The 18,747-nt window shown below is 44.8% G+C and overlaps 1 protein-coding gene across 3 annotated transcripts in view; it reads left to right on the top strand.

The window, feature by feature from the left end:
• e2f1 (E2F transcription factor 1) overlaps positions 1 to 18,747 on the top strand; it is a 29,907-nt gene that overhangs the window by 7,688 nt on the left and 3,472 nt on the right. The window contains exons 1-12 of one of the 3 annotated variants that reach the window (XM_061258402.1): positions 962 to 1,160; positions 7,475 to 7,654; positions 7,920 to 8,150; positions 8,692 to 8,810; positions 9,721 to 9,849; positions 10,003 to 10,180; positions 12,634 to 12,769; positions 14,480 to 14,583; positions 14,902 to 15,141; positions 16,669 to 16,698; positions 17,025 to 17,231; positions 18,091 to 18,251. In XM_061258402.1, the coding sequence (XP_061114386.1) occupies positions 1,076 to 1,160; positions 7,475 to 7,654; positions 7,920 to 8,150; positions 8,692 to 8,810; positions 9,721 to 9,849; positions 10,003 to 10,180; positions 12,634 to 12,769; positions 14,480 to 14,583; positions 14,902 to 15,141; positions 16,669 to 16,698; positions 17,025 to 17,231; positions 18,091 to 18,251 (1,800 nt within the window). In that variant the 5' untranslated portion in view covers positions 962 to 1,075. Of the gene's footprint in view, positions 1 to 44; positions 280 to 919; positions 1,161 to 4,903; positions 4,957 to 7,474; positions 7,655 to 7,919; positions 8,151 to 8,691; positions 8,811 to 9,720; positions 9,850 to 10,002; positions 10,181 to 12,633; positions 12,770 to 14,479; positions 14,584 to 14,901; positions 15,142 to 16,668; positions 16,699 to 17,024; positions 17,232 to 18,090; positions 18,252 to 18,747 lie in introns of those variants that run through there. The other 2 variants (XM_061258403.1, XM_061258404.1) reach the window with 2 other exon arrangements.

Raw genomic sequence — 18,747 nt, 5'->3', positions numbered from 1 at the left:
GTGGTCGCCTTAATTAAGGCCCGAATGCCCCTCTTTCCCCGCAGGGTTACCAGGTCTCTCTGAAGAGCAGCCGCGGGCCGATCGACGTCTTTCTGTGTCCGGAGGACAGCTCTGGCCTCTGCAGCCCTGTGGCTGGCAGCAGCCCTGTGAAAGCGCCCGGCAGCGCCTCGCCCCAGCCAGCAGAGGGCGCCCACGCGCACCCAGAATGCAGCGCCGCCCTGGACGGGACCGCGCCGCTGAGCCAGGATTTCTCACCGCTGAAACTCGGCAGAGACGCGGGTGAGCGATACGCCACACTGCTAAACTTGGCCGTCTTAACAAGCGCTTTTTGGTCTTGTAATAATAACATGGGATACATTTTTTTTTTTCCTCAAGTTGTAAATGTTGGCTTGTTAAGTTACTGTTTGTGTGAATTTCTCACCCTAATGGCAAATCTTGAAATTATCACTTTCATGACATAATATTATTGGCATTTGGGAGACGCTCTTATCCAGAGTGATGAACAACAATGTGTATACCCCTAACCACGGACAATTGCGCTGAAAGACCCTAGAGCAGGGGTGGTCAACAAGGACCGATCCGTTTCAGGATTTCTGTGCCAACCTTCTGGTCTTAAGATATGATTGAGTCAATTCAACAATTATCTGACGTGTATGAGTACCTGCTACTGCTGCAAGACTGCAAGTGTATCCTGCAAGTGTAATAATTTTACTGTGCTCAAGTGCAGGCTTGAAACAGGGTCATTTGTAGAGTTGTCAGCAAATTAAAAACAAGGCAATCGCTTGCAACAAAGACCGGTACGCAGACTGGCCCTCGAGGACCGGAGTTGTGCACCCCTGCCCTGGAGCGGAGTGCACACGCACTCCGGGTGAGAACCCTGCGTTCACGGCTGCTCCCCCCCCCCCCCCCCCCCCCCCAGGAAAGCTGGAAGGAGAAGCGTTCCCCTCTCTGGAAGACCTGCCCGACTTCGACCTCTCCCCGCTGGTGTCCTCGGACTACCTGCTGGATCGGACGCTGGACGACTTCTCCTCCCTCCCGCTGGACAGCTTCATCAACCTGTCCCCTCCCCAAGTCCATGGCTACCACTTCGGCCTGGAGGAGGGAGAGGGCATCAGCGAGCTCTTCGACTGCGACTTTGGGGACCTGGCCCCCATGGACCTGTAAGATGTAAGGGTGTGATGGGGGGGGGGGGGGGGACAAAGACTGGGACTCGGGGTGTAAGGCTACAGACCACAACTCGGCACTTAAGTTGACTGGTGGAGAACTTTCAGTGGCTAGTTAATTTATTTATATGGATTTCTTGTGTGTGTGTGTGTGTGTCTGTGTGTGTTGTGTAAGATAAAGTGGTAGAGCGAAACTTGAGTGAAAAGAAAAAAAAAAAAAACGAGGTAGAAAAAAAAAGAGAGAATCTTTTTGAAGTGCATTATGCTAGCAAGTAATCCTAGAAGGTTTACAGCCATGATCTTTGGGAGCATAGATACCTTTCTGTGAGAAGGTCTTGTATGTAGTTCAGGTTTGTTTTAGGAGGTAGGGGAGTGCATGAGCAGCAGAAGGAGATGTGGTCGTCCCCACATCTCTGGTCTGGAAAATGGGTTCAGCAGGTTAACAGAGTTTAAAGCTCAACTGGAGGTTGAAGTACACGTCGTAAACTGGGGATGGCATCAAGGGTGCCAACTCGCTGTAAAGCATGTTTTTATAGTTTTATCTGTCCTACAAGCTCACAAGCCAACGATACTCACCATTTCGGCTCTGCCTGTCAATTCTTCATTACCTCCATATGGTGAATAACCTCTTCTTGGTGATAAAACTTAATTTTGGACAAATTGAGGCACGTGCAAGTCCTACCATCTTAAAGGTAGTGCTTGGTGATAAGGTGTGTGGTTGCCAGGATCGTCTGGCAGGTTTTGGGCCGGCAAACATTGTGTGAACCTGTGCTCCAATGCATTTACTGGTTCACAGCACCATAAAATATGTTTATAGTGTAAAATTGGTTGGAAATTGGTTCTTAGCCGTTTGTTTTAGCTGTTTAGTTGTTTGAATCGTTTTAATCTGACACATTAATTGCATAACTTTCAGTGATCTGTTGTTGCTTATTTATTGATCAGGGGCCTGATCTTCCTTTTTTTTTTTTTGTTTTTTTTGTTTTTGTTGAACAGAAACTGTGGAATATTTTTCTGACTTCTCTCTAGATTTTCACAAAAAAAGAAAAATGATTTGGAAATATTTTTGTAAGCGTGTAACTGTCTATCAAGATTATGCAATAATGAAATGGAGTGAAAATTGTTCTCAATTAAATGTGTAATCCCCAATCTCTCAATGTGTCTGCAAACTGAATGTTATGCCTGTGTTTCATAGCTTGTTTCTTTCAAGAGTGGTGTACAACCTATACGACGTCAGACAGTTGTGAGGGAAAAATGCCCTTTTTAACATTTCACAGGTGAGCATCGTCTGATGAAACACATCCCAGTAAAAACAACCATAGCTATGCTTGAGTTTAACTTTAGTATTTATTTGCAAAGAAATGACAGAAAGTGAGAGTTTACCGGCTTTCAGATTTGCATCAGACACAGTAAGACTCTTATACACAGTTTTCCAGAAGAGGGGGCTTTACCAAAACAAAAAGAAATGAAGCTGGCCACAAACATTTATCAGTATAAGGATTATCACTAAAAGGTTATTTGTTATCACGTCATTGTCTGTTAACACACAAGAATCAATGAAGAAAATTACCCTTACACAGTGTATTTTAAAGAACTGTATCTAGTGAATCTTTGGAAGAGTTGCTTTGTCATTAATGACCATGGATCTCACACTCTGCACTACAAAACTCCGGTCCTCGAAGCCTGCAGTATCTGCAGGTTTAACTCCGGTCCTGGAGGGAGCGCAGTGTCTGTGGGTTTAACTCCGGTCCTGGAGGGAGCACAGTGTCTGCGGGTTTAACTCCGGTCCTGGAGGGAGCGCAGTGGCTGTGGGTTTAACTCCGGTCCTGGAGGGAGCGCAGTGTCTGTGGGTTTAACTCCGGTCCTGGAGGGAGCGCAGTGTCTGTGGGTTTAACTCCGGTCCTGGAGGGAGCACAGTGTCTGCGGGTTTAACTCCGGTCCTGGAGGGAGCGCAGTGACTGTGGGTTTAACTCCGGTCCTGGAGGGCTGCAGTGTCTGCGGGTTTAACTCCGGTTCTGGAGGGCTGCAGTGTCTGCGGGTTTAACTCCGGTCCTCGAGGGCTGCAGTGTCTGGGTTTAACTCCGGTCCTGGAGGGCTGCAGTGTCTGCGGGTTTAACTCCGGTCCTGGAGGGAGCGCAGTGTCTGGGTTTAACTCCAGTCCTGGAGGGCCGCAGGGTCTGGGTTTAACTCCGGTCCTGGACGGAGCGCTGTGTCTGGGTTTAACCCCGGTCATGGAGGGAGCGCAGTGTCTGGGTTTAACTCCGGTCCTGGAGGGCTGCAGTGTCTGGGTTTAACCCCGGTCCTGGAGGGCCGCAGTGTCTGGGTTTAACTCCGGTCCTGGAGGGAGTGCAGTGTCTGGGTTTAACTCCAGTCCTGGAGGGCCGCAGTGTCTGGGTTTAACTCCGGTCCTGGAGGGAGCGCAGTGTCTGGGTTTAACTCCGGTCCTGGAGGGCCGCAGGGTCTGGGTTTAACTCCGGTCCTGGACGGAGCGCTGTGTCTGGGTTTAACTCCAGTCCTGGAGGGCCGCAGGGTCTGGGTTTAACTCCGGTCCTGGACGGAGCGCTGTGTCTGGGTTTAACCCCGGTCCTGGAGGGCTGCAGTGTCTGTGGGTTTAACTCTGGTCCTCGAGGGCTGCAGTGTCTGTGGGTTTAACTCCGGTCCTTGAGGGAGCGCAGTGTCTGTGGGTTTAACTCCGGTCCTGGAGGGCCGCAGTGTCTGGGTTTAACCCCGGTCCTGGAGGGCCGCAGTGTCTGGGTTTAACTCCGGTCCTGGAGGGAGCGCAGTGTCTGGGTTTAACTCCAGTCCTGGAGGGCCGCAGTGTCTGGGTTTAACTCCGGTCCTGGAGGGAGCGCTGTGTCTGTGGGTTTAACTCTGGTCCTGGAGGGCTGCAGTGTCTGCGGGTTTAACTCCGGTCCTTGAGGGCTGCAGTGTCTGCGGGTTTAACTCCGGTCCTGGAGGGAGCGCTGTGTCTGCGGGTTTAACTCCGGTCCTGGAGGGAGCGCAGTGTCTGACCTCTTTTAGTACAAGGTTGAGAATTAAGCTCTTGGAGATTCTGATCCTGCTTAAGTAAACCTCATTCCAAGCATAGGCACACGTCAGAATACGCAACGCCATTCCCTGGCTGCTTTCAGGCTACTGGAGATAAATGACTAAGTGTGTCGCTTTGTTTGCCCGCTGTGTCGGCGATGACCACACGCTGTGGATCTCCGACGAGGTCCGGGAACCGCTCACGATGCGCAGCGGTTTCTTCTGCCCCGACTGAATATTCATTAAAAATAAATAAATTAAATGCAACTCCTGTGTATTTCTACTGTCTCGATGCCAAAAACATAGCCTTGTTTTGCAGTGCAGCTGGATATTTTCCACTGCGACAAGGAGCGAGCTCAAACTCAAAACGACTGTTAATGCGTGTTTGTTGTGTGAGTTGTGTGAATTGTCCGGTCACGTTCAGTCTGAAAATGCGCTGGTTGAACAATCCATAGCTACAGTACTTTGTCAGTACATAGTCATACTGTACAATTGTATGTTGGGCAGTAGTCGAAATGTCTCGAGCTGTGTTTGAAACCGCATACTTAGCATATTTTGATGAAAATCAGCCTGAAATTTAGTATGAGTAGTATGCTAGTATGCGGTTTCAAACACAGCCTGTGTCTCACAAGTGTACTGAAGGCAGCGATGATGATGTCATGGGTGGGAGGAGCCAGTGGCTGTGTTTAAATGCTTGTTGAGAGGTGTGTGTGACACATTGTTGCAGAGATGTACTTCCAGGACCACGAGGCAAGGAGGCAAAGGGAAGGTGAGGTTTTGCTATTTTCAGAAAATTATCCTTATCAAAGTCAATCGGGTACTTATCCGACTACTTTTTTCTTAAACTGTGATGCGAAACATTTAAATGTTTACATTCTTTAAAAGCGGTTCATCAGGTACGTCTCCATGACATTTACTTCCATGCTGCCCATCAGAAAGGGTTTTGTATGGCAATGGATTCTTGCATTTCTTGCAGAAGTTGTCGTTTATATCGAGCTAAGACTTACAGTAACTTTACTCTGAAATAATGTTTTCAATGCTGAAGTTAAAATTGGTATTTACCTATGCAAAAAAAAAAAAAAATCTATAATTTGTGTTTCGCAATATAAACGTTGTGCAACGTTTCCCTACCTTGCTATTATTAAAAATAATAATGCATAACTGGCTTATCTAGCATCTTCTGGACTGACGCAGTACCAATGTATCCAATGGCATTCAAGTCATACTAAACTCTGACCAGTTCCCAAGTGAGAGGCTGTGAAGGAAATGGGGTTATTCCAGTTATGCCACACCACATTGCTCTCATCTCCAGTTTACAGCACTGCACATGCTGGAGGAAAGCTACTTGTATGCTAGTGGTTGCTGTTCTAAGTTAATCTTATTTATCTCTCTACCTTTGCGCCCCTGCCCCCAAAACATTTTTGAGGTGAGTTCTGTAAATATGGAAACTCGTGGAAAAACCTGAGCGGTAAGGTTACTAAGGAATGCTAGGAAATGCCAAGCATATCTTTCCAGTTGTTACACTGGTCTCTTTCAGGAAGCGAGGGAGTATACCCTCAGAGCATGTTGACTGAATTTGAGGGATAGTGGAGCAAATGCTTTAGAAATAACATCAAAGCACAAATAAACACAGGAGAACATGTAAACAGAAGTAAACATGTCTATAGTTATTACAGTACTTATGGAGATGGGCAGCAACGGACTGCAGGAGTCACTGTTGTGCAACGAGGCAGGGAGCACTTGCAGACTGACCCCCACCCCGGGGCATCCCTGTGCCCATTTCCTGTCAACCTGACACGTGTCACTGCGACAGAGTACTCTACCGACAGTCCCAGCCAGCCTACATACAATGCCCTCCATAACATTTGGGACAAAGGCCCATTATTTATTTACTTGCCTCAATTAGAAATTTGTAATGAAATGAAATCACGTGTACATTGTCAGTTTTTAATAAAGGGCATTTTGGGTTTGCTATGTAGAAATTACAGCAGTGTTTATACATAGTCCCCCCTCATTTTAGGGCACCCTAATTTTTGGGGGACAGGAATGCTATGTCAATGAAAGTAGTCAAAAAATAGGATATCCAGATTCTGATAATGTTGATAGGTCACAGACATCAGGAAGTCATGGCATGCAAAGGATATGCAACAAAATACGAAACATGATTACATTAATTTACAGAGCATTTCTGTGTCCCAAACATTATGGTGCCCTAAAATGGGGGAACAAAGTATAAAGACAGCTGTAATTTCTACATGGTGAAACCAAAATGCCCTTTATTAAAATCTGACGGCACACTTTAACCACAAATCTCAATTGTGGAATAGAGGCAAATAAATAATAGATTTTGTCCCAAACATTATGGAGGGCACTGTGTATCTTAGACTTGGAAGACCACTCCACATACTGTGCAGTATCTGGGAGTATGAGATGACGTTCCTCCTGGGCCCCGGTGCAACATACAAGACAAGAGCACCACACATAGTATTAGGGGGGCACAAAATAAAGGACAGTGCAATAAAAGTTACAAATAACGATCAATACAGTAATTACACAAAAAGGTACGCTTAATAAGAGCTTTATACCACTTCATGTGGACTTTCTACTTTACCTGCTAGTTTAACACCTGAACTACTTCCAAATCTACTTACAGGCCAGCAGAGGATGGGTATTCCCCCCTATAGCTGGGTTCCTCCCAAAAGTTCTTCTCGCCAGTGTTTGAAGGTTTTTCTCCCCACTAGGGAGTTTTACTTCTTGCCATCTAGGGGCTCAGGGCTGGTATTTCCCTGTGTTGCTCTGCAAAGTGTCTTTGTGACAGTCCTCTATGAAAAGCGCTATACAAATAAAATGGAATTGAATTGACATTACATTACAATAATTTACGTCACGCTAGGACTCGGAACCGTACTGTCCTCTAGGGTCCTCTTCACACTTGTTCCTGTGTTTGATCTGGACTTTTTTTGTACGTCACTCTGGACAAGACATCTGGTTAATGCTTTGTTATGTAATGTAATTTAGAAGACGTACAATAAAGTACGAATCAAACCCAGGGACCCAAGTGCATTGAGGACCCTAGAGGAAAGTACAGTTCCAAGTCCTAGAGCGATCACATAGATGCGACTTGAACCACAGAAGAGTACATCAACTTATCAACTAGCATACCACAGTTGGCAGCTAGAATACCCAGAATACTACAATAACTATACATAAGGGCCATCATACGCTATGGCATACACATGGCTAATCATAGTGGTAACTCCGCTCCTCTGTCTGTGCTGTCCTCCCAGGCCTCAGTCTTGGGCATGTTAACCTGGAGCTGTGGGAGAACCTGGAGGCCCACCACACCCAGGGCCTGGCCTCTCGAGAGCTGGTGCTGAGGCGGGGACAGCCCTTCAAGCTCACCCTGCTGTTCAAACACAGGACGTTCAACCCTCACAACGACAGCCTCCACTTCAAAGCCGTCATGGGTGTGTAACCCCGGGAGACCTTGGATCTGAACCAATCGGAGCTTTTTCCCCACGGAGATCAATCGATTTTGATGGGTTGATAGGGGGGAGCCATCACTTGCTGTCAATTATTTGTTTGCTTGAAACGATTATACCATTTTTCTGTTGAGAAGAACTTGTGATTGGTTCATGTGACCGTGATTGACCATGTATTTCCTCCACCAAGTAGAGGGTTCTGGAAGCCTCCTCCTGCTCCTGCCTAAACTGACCTCTCTGTCCCACACAGGCGACCTATTTATCGAATTCCCTGCCACCATCTCGAAAGGCTTGTGCCCTGAGTGGGGGGCCCAGGTCCAGCTGGGGGGGGTGCACCCCCAGTCGGTGACGGTTCTCATCACCTCGTCTCCCCAGGCCCCGGTGGGGACATACAGCCTGCAGCTGTGTTTGCTCGCTCTGAACTGGCAGCAGAACTACGCCGTCGCTAACTTCACCCTCCTCTGCAACCCCTGGTGCCAGTGTAGGTGACTCCATGACCTCCTCCAAACCCCCCCAAAGAGAGGTGTTCCAGAGCTCCATCCGTTTTATGCATTATTTATTTATTTAGGCTATGGTACATGACTTGGAGTACGTTGATGGTCCAAGCCCTGGTGTAGCCAGGATATGATCCACGCAGCTGTTGAGCAAGGCCCTTAACTCTACATTGCTCCAGGGGGAATTGTCCCCTGCTTAGTCTACTCAACTGTAAGTTGCTTTGGATAAAATTGTCAACTAAATAACAAATAATTCATTATTTATGTATTTATGCATGCAGTCAGGGACTCGAACCCTCAGTTACACGGGGAAGGGGGGTAGGCGGTTCCCCAGTTGGAATGCAGGTCTGATTCCACTGATGCAATATTCATGGGGAATATGGAGAGCCAGCTCTCATCATACCACACTCATAGACATGACAGGCTAGGTCCGCCCCTGCAAGGGCCCGGTAATAACAATGACACTGTAGCTCTTTAGTGCAGAGTTTGCTGTGATGTTCCAAAAAGCTGTTGTGTTGTGTCTTCCAGTGGACGCAGTGCACATCCCATTTGAGGACCAGAGAAAGGAGTATGTGAAAAATGATTTTGGTTTATTATACATGGGAACACCTCACAACGTGATCTCAAGACCTTGGGCCTTCAGTCTAGTAAGTAAGACTGCAAAAAGGAAGTAAATGTACTGACTCTTTCAGTTCTGGGCATTTACCTCAAATCCATTCATTGTTGCTAATGCTAATGATAACGTAATGCAGGGATCATGAAATCTAGCCCTTAAATCCAAGTCCAGTCCTCGTTTTCTTTTCTCCTGGGTCATTAACAGAATAATTATGGCTCCTGATTGGCCAGACTGTCTTCACACTCTCAACCCACATTTTCAGGCTACTCCTAATTTTTTTTCTTCACTAGAGAAGCGTTAGATTCATTTTTATCTTTATTTCACACTTCAGGTGTGTCACTTATCTGAGCTCTCTAGCTCTAGTTGTGTTTGCTTTCCTGGTGAAAAGCCATCTTTTATAAGTCACCTAAAAGTATGAGTATAAGTCACTGACTTTATTATAAAATTTCCCAATTCGATCTCACATGACCCTTGATTTATTTCCCTGTAGCAGCGGTTAAATATTTCAATGCAACTTCATCACAGCCTTCCATGCTTCCATGCTCAGTTCAATTTACTGTCTGAGAAAATGGAAACAAAAAATGAAATAATTAGAAAATTTGAATTTTGCATTTAGAACAAAACAAAGCAACAAAATATCACTTCTAGTAAAACAAATATCACAAGCTAGTTAACCATTTAGATCTTTTGATCGTTTAGGTCATCGTTTATAGTTATAGTCATGCATCGCTTTTCTCTAATTGGCTCTGTGAATTTATTGTCATGCATCACTTTTCTCTAATTGGTTCTGTGAATTGTTCTGACAATTCAGAAATTAGAAATGCCTTTGATGGGGCCGCAGAGTGCCTGGCCATATTTGATTGGTTTGTTGCCAACTGAGGGCAGGTCCAGTTGAAAGTGGATTAAATGGGGGACCCCTTTTCTCTCTTCACATGCTGCAGTATGAGAGGGGGATCCTGGAGATCTGTCTGGACATTCTGCAGGTAAGTCCTCACCATGGTCGAGACCGGCAGAAGGATTACCTTTATCGAGCAGACCCGGTGTACCTGAGCAGGGTGGTATGTGCAATGGTGAGTTGTGGTCCTTGTGTTCTTTCTAGCATTTTTCAATCTCTTGTTTTTTCAGTGCTTTATTGGATTTTCTTGTGCTGTATTTTAACATTATTGGGATTTTTTTACTCACGATTTCATGGTGTCCATTATATTTTTCACGCTTTGTGCCAGATAAACTGTGAGGATGATCGCGGGGTCCTGAGAGGGAACTGGTCGGGGAACTTTGAGGGCGGGGTTCGCCCGTCCGAGTGGACCGGAAGTGCAGACATACTGAAGCGATGGGCCGGGTCCAGGTTCAAACCGGTGCAGTTTGGCCAGTGCTGGGTCTACGCTGCCGTCATGTGCACAGGTATGATAGCTCATTTAGGAGCAGCAGGTATGGTACCTCTCCGGAGGGGCAGGTATGGAAGCTCATTCAAGAGTAGCAGGTATGGAGGCTCATTTAGAAGGAGCAGGTATGAAGCATCACTTAGGAGAGGCAGGTATGGGGGCTCATTTAGGAGGAGCAGGTATGGAGCCTCATTTAGGAGAGGCAGGTATGGGGGCTCATTTAGGAGGAACAGGTATGGGGGCTCATTTAGGAGGAGCAGGTGTGATAGCTCATTTAGGAGGAGCAGGTATGGAACCCATCTCTGGAGGGACAGGTATGGGGGCTCATTTAGGAGGAACAGGTATGGGGGCTCATTTAGGTGGAGCAGGTATGGGGGCTCATTTAGGAGGAACAGGTATGCAGGCTCATTTAGGAGGAGCAGGTATGGAAGCTCTTTCGAGAGGAGCAGGTGAGCAGCATTCCCCGGATTCCTTACCTTGTTGCAAACAACAACTCAAGCCATGCTGGGTGACCAGATCAGGCTCTTTGCATTCCTGTTCCCATTAATCTCACTGAGTGCAGGTAATACTGGAAAGTCTGGATAATGACCCCTGTGCATGCACCTATTGATGACATGTTGAATAAAAAAATGGGTAAAATGGACTACAAATGCAAGATGTATGAATATGTTTTTGTTCAACAGGAAATTCCACGAGCTTCTAACTTTGATCAAGCAATTTACATGGTTACTGGAACCAGAGAAACCTTGACTTTCACACTTTTTCTTGTTTTTATGCTGCTAGCCACACAGTTTGCTAGCTATGGGTATTCTGTTTAGGCCACATCCACTGCACTAATATTCATAAGCTATGCTATGGCTAATGCTAGCTTCAGAAATTGCAGATGAAGTATTGGCACTGGGTATTTATTGTCAGGTTGTCCCAACCTTGATCCTGGGGCTCCCCTCAAGGATGTTAGTTTTCATTCAGACCAATATCTTGGTCAGTTAAGTTTCATGGAAATATTTCATTTTTTCCATAATAAGCTATGAAAACTATTTAAAAACAAATTCATTTTAGATCACCATTTGCTTTTTACATTACATTACTGCGATGGACTGGCGACCTGTCCAGGGTGTATTCCTGCCTTTCGCCCAATGTATGCTGGGATAGGCTCCAGCTCCCCCTGCGCCCCTGTTCAGGATAAGCGGGTTCAGATAATGGATGGATGGATGGATGGATTACATTACATTACATTATTGGCATTTGGCAGACGCTCTTATCCAGAGCGACGTACAACAAAGTGCATACCCATAACCAGGGATAAGTTCGCTGAAAGACCCTAGAGGGAAGTACAATTTCAACTGCTACCTGTACAACAAAGATAATTATTATTTTTCTGAACAAAGAAACAAACAAACAACAGAAGGAAAGGAAGAAGAGATACCGGGCTTTCTTTTTTAACGCTTCATTTTCCATCCACTAATCCTTTAGTTCTGGTGATGAGGTGTCCAAATTTTCAACAATTAGGGCGTAAGCCACACTTTCAAGCTTTTAAATTAATATTGAATATTAATTCTTTGTAATATAAATATTTTCTTATCTTTATTCCGTTTAAATTAAGTTATAAAGAAACCCATCTCTCTTCAAGATTGATAAGATTAAGGCAATTAATAACTGGTTACATATCGAGAATTGGGATTATGGTGCGAATGAAAACCAGTGTACACATTTTTCTATTAATGGGGAATATATGCTTGGAGTGATGTAGTACAATATCTACTGGTGAACAACAGCCTTGTGCATTTTCAGAGGTCAGAGGTCATGCAGGAACCAGTGTCAGTCTGCATCTATGGTCTTCATGGTTGTTATCACAGCAGCAGCTCAGACCACACAAGGAAGAGGAACTACTCTTGTTCATAATGCACTGTTGGTTACCTTGCCTTAATGATAGCATTAATGTCCCAGGTTGTGACTTTTGCATTTATAATCATGTTTCTTCCACCTTTGGTCTTCCTTTTTGCCCTTTATCCATGTCCATTCTGCTCTTTCTTTAAACTAATCTACTTCCTTCTTGTATTCCTCTCTCTCGTCCTTTTCAGGTTTTTTTTTAAATCATTTTTTCTCTTTATAATATGAATATAAGTGGATGATAGCGTCCACTAAAGGTCTATATTGAGTTGAGTTAAATTTTCATATGCATGCCACCACAAAAGTTTTATTATACTTTCTAATAATAATATCTTTCTGTCACTATAATGAACAGAGTAAAGACCTCCTACAGGAGAATCCTGACAAAAATATCCCATTAAAAGACTGGATGAAGTTCTGTGGCATCCTACAGTAGTAATTGCACCAAATGCTGGGTCAAACTGGAAAGGGCCATTTCTTAGGGGTGTGCTTTCTGGAATGCTCTTTTTACGAAACATTTTGTAATCCTTGGAGGGCTTTATGTATCGTTGTCATTTTTTAAATGCTTTTCTCCTGCTCTAGTCATGAGGATCCTGGGGGTTCCAACCCGAGTGGTGACCAACTTCAACTCTGCCCACGACACCAACGGCAACCTCATCATCGAAGAGTTCTACACGGAAGCAGGGGAAAAGCTGAACCTCTCCAACGACAGCATATGGTCTGTTCCACGTATGCCATGACACGACAGAGTAACTCAAGGTCAACTAGGTCAGGGATCTCCAGCCCTGAAGGGCCACTGTCTGTGCTGGGGTTTGCCTGGGTTTCCTTTCCATCAGCAGTCGTTTTACACCAAGGGGCTCATTCCAATCGCTGATTTGTCTCCTCTTTTTTCCTTTCCTTACTCCTGACCCGGAAACCGATCGAGGTCTGCCATCTTTAAGGACATCCCATGTTCCTTCTAGAAGTTATGAACTCCCAGTCTTGCCTTTGAGCAAGGAAACATAAGCGCTTCCTTGGTGGAAGTATTTTTTCGGAAAGTGTGACACATGAATGATCGACCTCTCCCCATCTGCCACGTCTAAATAATTGAGGCAAGGACATTTAATTTGCCTAATTCACATTCTCGATTTCCCTGTCTTCAATGACTTTTCTTGCCTTTTTCTAGCCTATCCTGATGGGTAGAACTAGGAATAGAAAAAAAGAGGAGTAAAATAGGAGATTGGAATGACCCCAAGGTGTTGGACTATTTAGCCAATCATTGACTTCAATTAAGCACTCATAAAAAAAGGAACACATAAAAAAAGCCACAGTGGCTGCACCTGGAAATGGGGTAACCATCAGAAATACTTCCATCCATCCATCCATTATCTTAACCCGCTTATCCTGAACAGGGTCACAGGGGGGCTGGAGCCTATCCCAGCATACTTTGGGCGAAAGGCAGGAATACACCCTGGACAGGTCGCCAGTCCATCGCAGGGCACACACACCATTCACTCACACACTCATACCTACGGGCAATTTAGACTCTCCAATCAACCTAACCTGCATGTCTTTGGACTGTGGGAGGAAACCGGAGTACCCGGAGGAAACCCACGCAGACACGGGGAGAACATGCAAACTCCACACAGAGAGGCCCCCGGCCGACGGGGATTCGAACCCAGGACCTCCTTGCTGTGAGGCGGCAGTGCTAACCACTGCACCATCCGTGCCGCCCAGAAATACTTGAGTGCAGTAAAATCACAGAGAAAGCACAGTAGGCATGTCCGTAACCAATAACTGTGCAAAGTAGCTGGCTGATTAAAACAATGATTTTTGTTTTGAATTAATATCATTCAACTAATACCATTACCAGGCGGCACGGAAGGTGCAGTGGGTAGCACTGCCACCTCACAGCAAGGCGGTCCTGGGTTCAAATCCCCGTCGGCCGGGGCCTCTCTGTGTGGAGTTTGCATGTTCTCCCCGTGTTTGCATGGGTTTCCTCCCACAGTCCAAAGACATGCAGGTTAGGCTGATTGGAGAGTCTAAATTGCCCGTAGGTATGAGTGTGTGAGTGAATGGTGTGTGTGCCCTGGCGACCTGTGAAGGGTGTATTCCTGCCTTTCGCCCAATGTATGCTGGGATAGGCTCCAGCCCCCCTGCGACCCTGTTCAGGATAAGCGGGTTAGGATAATGAATGAATGAATAATACCATTACACTACTATGCTGTTGATATGATAACAGGAAGATTGTGAACATTTTCCACAGTGTGCTGGTGTGTGCTAACGTCACTGGCCATTCCGAACATTCAGGAATCAAACCATTTTTTAAATGCAGGCCATTTTAATTTTGATTGGTTTAAATATGCATGACTGGGATAGCTTGTGTTGAATGGACCCCATTGAGAAGTGACTCTTCCTTCACATACACACATATTGTCCTGTTCCTCAGGAATTTCCATGTGTGGGTGGAGTGCTGGATGACCCGTCCAGACTTAGGCACTCAGTTCGGCGGGTGGCAGGTTCTGGATCCCACCCCGCAGGAGAAGAGTGGAGGTCAGACTTAAGTTTGATTCAGACTTAAAATATGAATGCCCAGTTTGATTCATGATTCATGCTTCATGCTTGAAATAAGAATGCATTGGGATGGATGCCCTGCTGAAAAAAACAGCTCATGCTAGATTTTCAAACAGCTGGTAGCTGATTGACCAGCTGGTTTGACCAACTCAAGCTATTTATTGAAACAGCTGGTAGCTGGTAATTTCAAGCTTGTCACAGCAGGATTTTACACAAAGGTGCAGCAACGCTTCACAGTCATGAAGACCGGAAACACCAGAAGCACCTAACGGTAGTGCCCATCCCCACGTCACACAGGACTCTACTGCTGTGGGCCGTGTCCCGTGGCAGCCATCCGACAGCGGCGTGTGGACCTGGCCTTCGACGCGCGCTTCGTTTACGCGGAGGTCAACGCCGACGTGCTGAGGGTCGTCATGGCGAACGGGCGTGTGCTCGATCAGAGCCTGGACACGGAACACGTGGGCTCCAGGATCTACACCAAGAGCATCGGTACAGACAAGCCCCAGGACATTACCTGTGCCTACAAGAGTCAGCAGGGTGAGGGAGAGAGCGCCGTCATTTTGTTACATATAAACACTACTTTTGTGAATACTTTTTGATTTCATATTCAGTTCCCTGCATAATGTTTGGAATCAAGTACAGATTTTTATGTACTTTTAAGTACTCCATAGCATTTGATTTCTAATCAAACAAATCATTTGTGGTTAAAGTGCTGATTCTATTTTTTTAAAGGGTATTTTTTATATGTTTCACCATGAATAAATTACAGTTCTGTTGTCTCCTCCCCCTCATTTCAGGGCACCATACATTTTGGGACAAATGGCTTCACAGGTGTTTCTGGTTAGTCATGTGTGTTCAGTAGCTTGCTTCGTGCACAGAGTTTTCAGCAGCTAGTCTTAGATTCCAGGCTTTCTTTGTCTATGCCATTTGACGACATGGTGGCCAGAGTTGTGCCAATGAAGGAAGCCATTATGAGGCTGAAGAAGGAATAATAAAAGTCAGAGACATTTACATTTTAGTCATTTGACAAGACGCTTTTAATCCAAAGCGACTTACTAGTGCATAGGTTCTTCCACAGGTTAAAAGCATCACATCCATAACTAGTAAAATACGTATGAAGAGCTGTTCTAAACAAAAAGACAGTCTTTTTTCAAGAGGGATATCGGAAGTGGGGGGGGACTAAGGTATAGTCTGAAAAGGTCTGTTTTTAGTCTGCGTTGAAATAGGGGGAGAGATTCTCCTGTCCTGACAGTGGTAGGCAAGTCATTCCACCACTGAAGAACCAGAACGAAAAACGGGTGTGAACGTGCAGCTCAACTACCTGGTGCTTGTAATGAGGGAACCACAAGGCGACCAGAGCTGGCAGACCAGAGTGGTCTTGCTGGGGAGTAGGGAGCAATTAAAGATTGTATGGAGCAATTAAAGAGCCAGAATTGATTGTTTGGAATATCATTAACAAGAAAGAGAGCACTGGTGAGCGACGATATGTGCCCTGTGGTAGTTGATTTTAACACTGAATATTTTACTGTGCATGTATCCTTCATGCTTGGGTGCTGAGTTGTGAGGGATGGCCTTTTATGAGTGCTGTAATAGCCTTCCACTTCTGATTAGTGATACAGCAGTGCTCAGAGGGATATACAAATACTACTACTATTATCAAATATTATTTTGTACCCTTTTCCTAAATTACTTTCATTTGCATTACTTTACTTTCTTTAGTCTTCATTTTCACACCTTTCCTTCAGATTAATGCCTGATCAATGATCTTTAAACAGAGTGGGGTTTTCAATCCAGAGATTTGACTATTACTTTAATGGTTCCCAGATAGAGGCTCACTGTGCCCTTGTTAGAGCAGTAAAAAAAAAAAAAAAAGAAATTCTAACATAAAAACATGTCCCCAATTTTGAAATCCAATTCAGTAAAATCTGTGAAAATGTCATGAAAATCTTGTCAGAGTTAACTTAGGTCACATACACTCTTGACATCGGAAATGTTACACTGTAGTACAACACAAATGAACAATTGAAATAATATATATTTTTTATTATTTATCCTCTTTTTCAGGTACTAAACAACATTCAAAATGCAATCAAAGTAAGGATTTATTTTTCTTTATTCTACAGTATCTTTGCAAAAGCCTGTTTTCCTGAACCTTAAATGTAGTTAAGTATTTAAATGAAACATTTTATGAAAGGATCTATTTTCTCTTTTCACACTAAGCTATTTTGTTACTAAAGGCTCTTTTCTCTGAAGGGTGTAAGCACAGTTTTTGTCTCTGAAGGGAGTAAGCACAGTTTTTGTCTCTGAAGGGAGTAAGCACAGTTTTTGTCTCTGAAGGGTGTAAGCACAGTTTTTGTCTCTGAAGGGTGTAAGCACAGTTTTTGTCTCTGAAGGGCATAAGCACATATTTTTGTCTCAAGGGTGTAAGCACAGTTTGGACGTCTCCCTGTCCATTGACATGGCTGCTGCTGGTGAGGATATCACTTTTTCCGTCACCATCGCCAACAAAGAGGGCCTGCCCAGAGTCCTGCGAGAGCACGCCAACGCCCAGGCTAAGGCGTACAACCACGGATTCATGACCACGTTCTGGGAACTACACAACCGCCTGCAGATCGCACCCAGGGGTGGTACGTGTACACACACACACACACACACACACACACATACACTCACTGCAAACTTTTTTACATTACATTACATTACATGGAATTTAGCAGACACTCTTATCCAGAGATGCTCTGAATGCTGTTGTAATGTGTGGTTATTTGCGTTGCTGTCACCTTTGACCAGTCTAGCCATTCTCCTGACGTCTCTCATGAACAAGGTGTTTCTGTATACAGAACTGCTGCTCACTTCTACATGATTGAATGCATTGCACTGAACTAGATAATTGCATGAATGAGTAGGTGTAATAAAGTAATAATGTTCCTAATAAAGTGCTCGGTGAGTGTGTATATATATATATATACATATATATATATATACACACACACACACATGCACACACAAACACACAGGCAGGTGCATTCCTACACATGCATACACACATACTCACACATGCACATGCATGTTCAAACACATATCCACACTGGGGCACAATTATACACGTACACACACATACTTACACAAGCCCACACACATACACACGTGAGCATGCTTGCATGTGCTAATGCATGCTCACACATTAACCCACCCACACTCCTCTGGATGCAGGTACAGAAGCACACACACTCACCCACAGGTGCCTGCACTCTGGAATAGGCACAATAACTTCCTGTCTTTTCCAGTTAAACAACATCCACAAATTGCCACATGCCACAGATTTCAGACCTTCTCACAGTTCACTTGAAGACCTCTTGGGTCTTTTAAGATAAATTTGTTTCTTCCAGTCTGCGACATTTCTATTCGGTGTAACCCCACAAGGAAAACAAATAGAAATTGGGTAATCTTAGAGGAGATTTTTATCGTTTTCTTGCCCGTGTGCAGTTTTAACGATACGCCACCATATCCCACACTCACAAATGGAGCTGGCCCTGGGGGCGGACGCTCTAGTGAACCTGGCAGTGGTGATCGAGGACGAGAGGACGTGGGAACGTGCGCTGGTGTCAGAGGAACTCAACATTACCAGCCCTGAGATCTCTTTCCAGGTTAGCGCTGGGGTCAAAGGTCATGGTCCCCACAGGCCATTAAAATAACAGCAGTGAACATCCCCCTGGGGACCAATAAAGTTGTTCTATTACATTGTATCATAAGATCGCTTGCAACAGTTGTAAACCGTATTAATGGTACCAGATTCTGCATGCTGTATGTACAGTATATGTAAAGGTATGGTATGTATTTTCACTGGGGTCAAAGGTCATGATGCATATGGTCCATTAGACTCTTGCATACATAAATTTTTTTCAAAAGTAAGGGTTTGAAGAACTGGCTCGGTAACATTGCCTTCTAAAAATGCTAGCTAGCTTTGTTATCATAAAAATTAACCACTGTAGTCTAGACACACTCGCATTATAAAAATGTCCATGCAAAAGATTGTGTCAAGAGATGTTTTGTCATACCTATAGGTTCAGTAAAAATGTAAATTAAACAACATGGAACAGGTAAAGTCAGAATCAATTAAACACCCTAAATTTGGCATTGTTT

Source organism: Conger conger, chromosome 10 (genome assembly GCF_963514075.1).
Source record: "Conger conger chromosome 10, fConCon1.1, whole genome shotgun sequence".
In the NCBI taxonomy this organism is placed as follows: Eukaryota; Metazoa; Chordata; class Actinopteri; order Anguilliformes; family Congridae; genus Conger; species Conger conger.
This window is presented reverse-complemented; position numbering and strand designations above follow the sequence as displayed.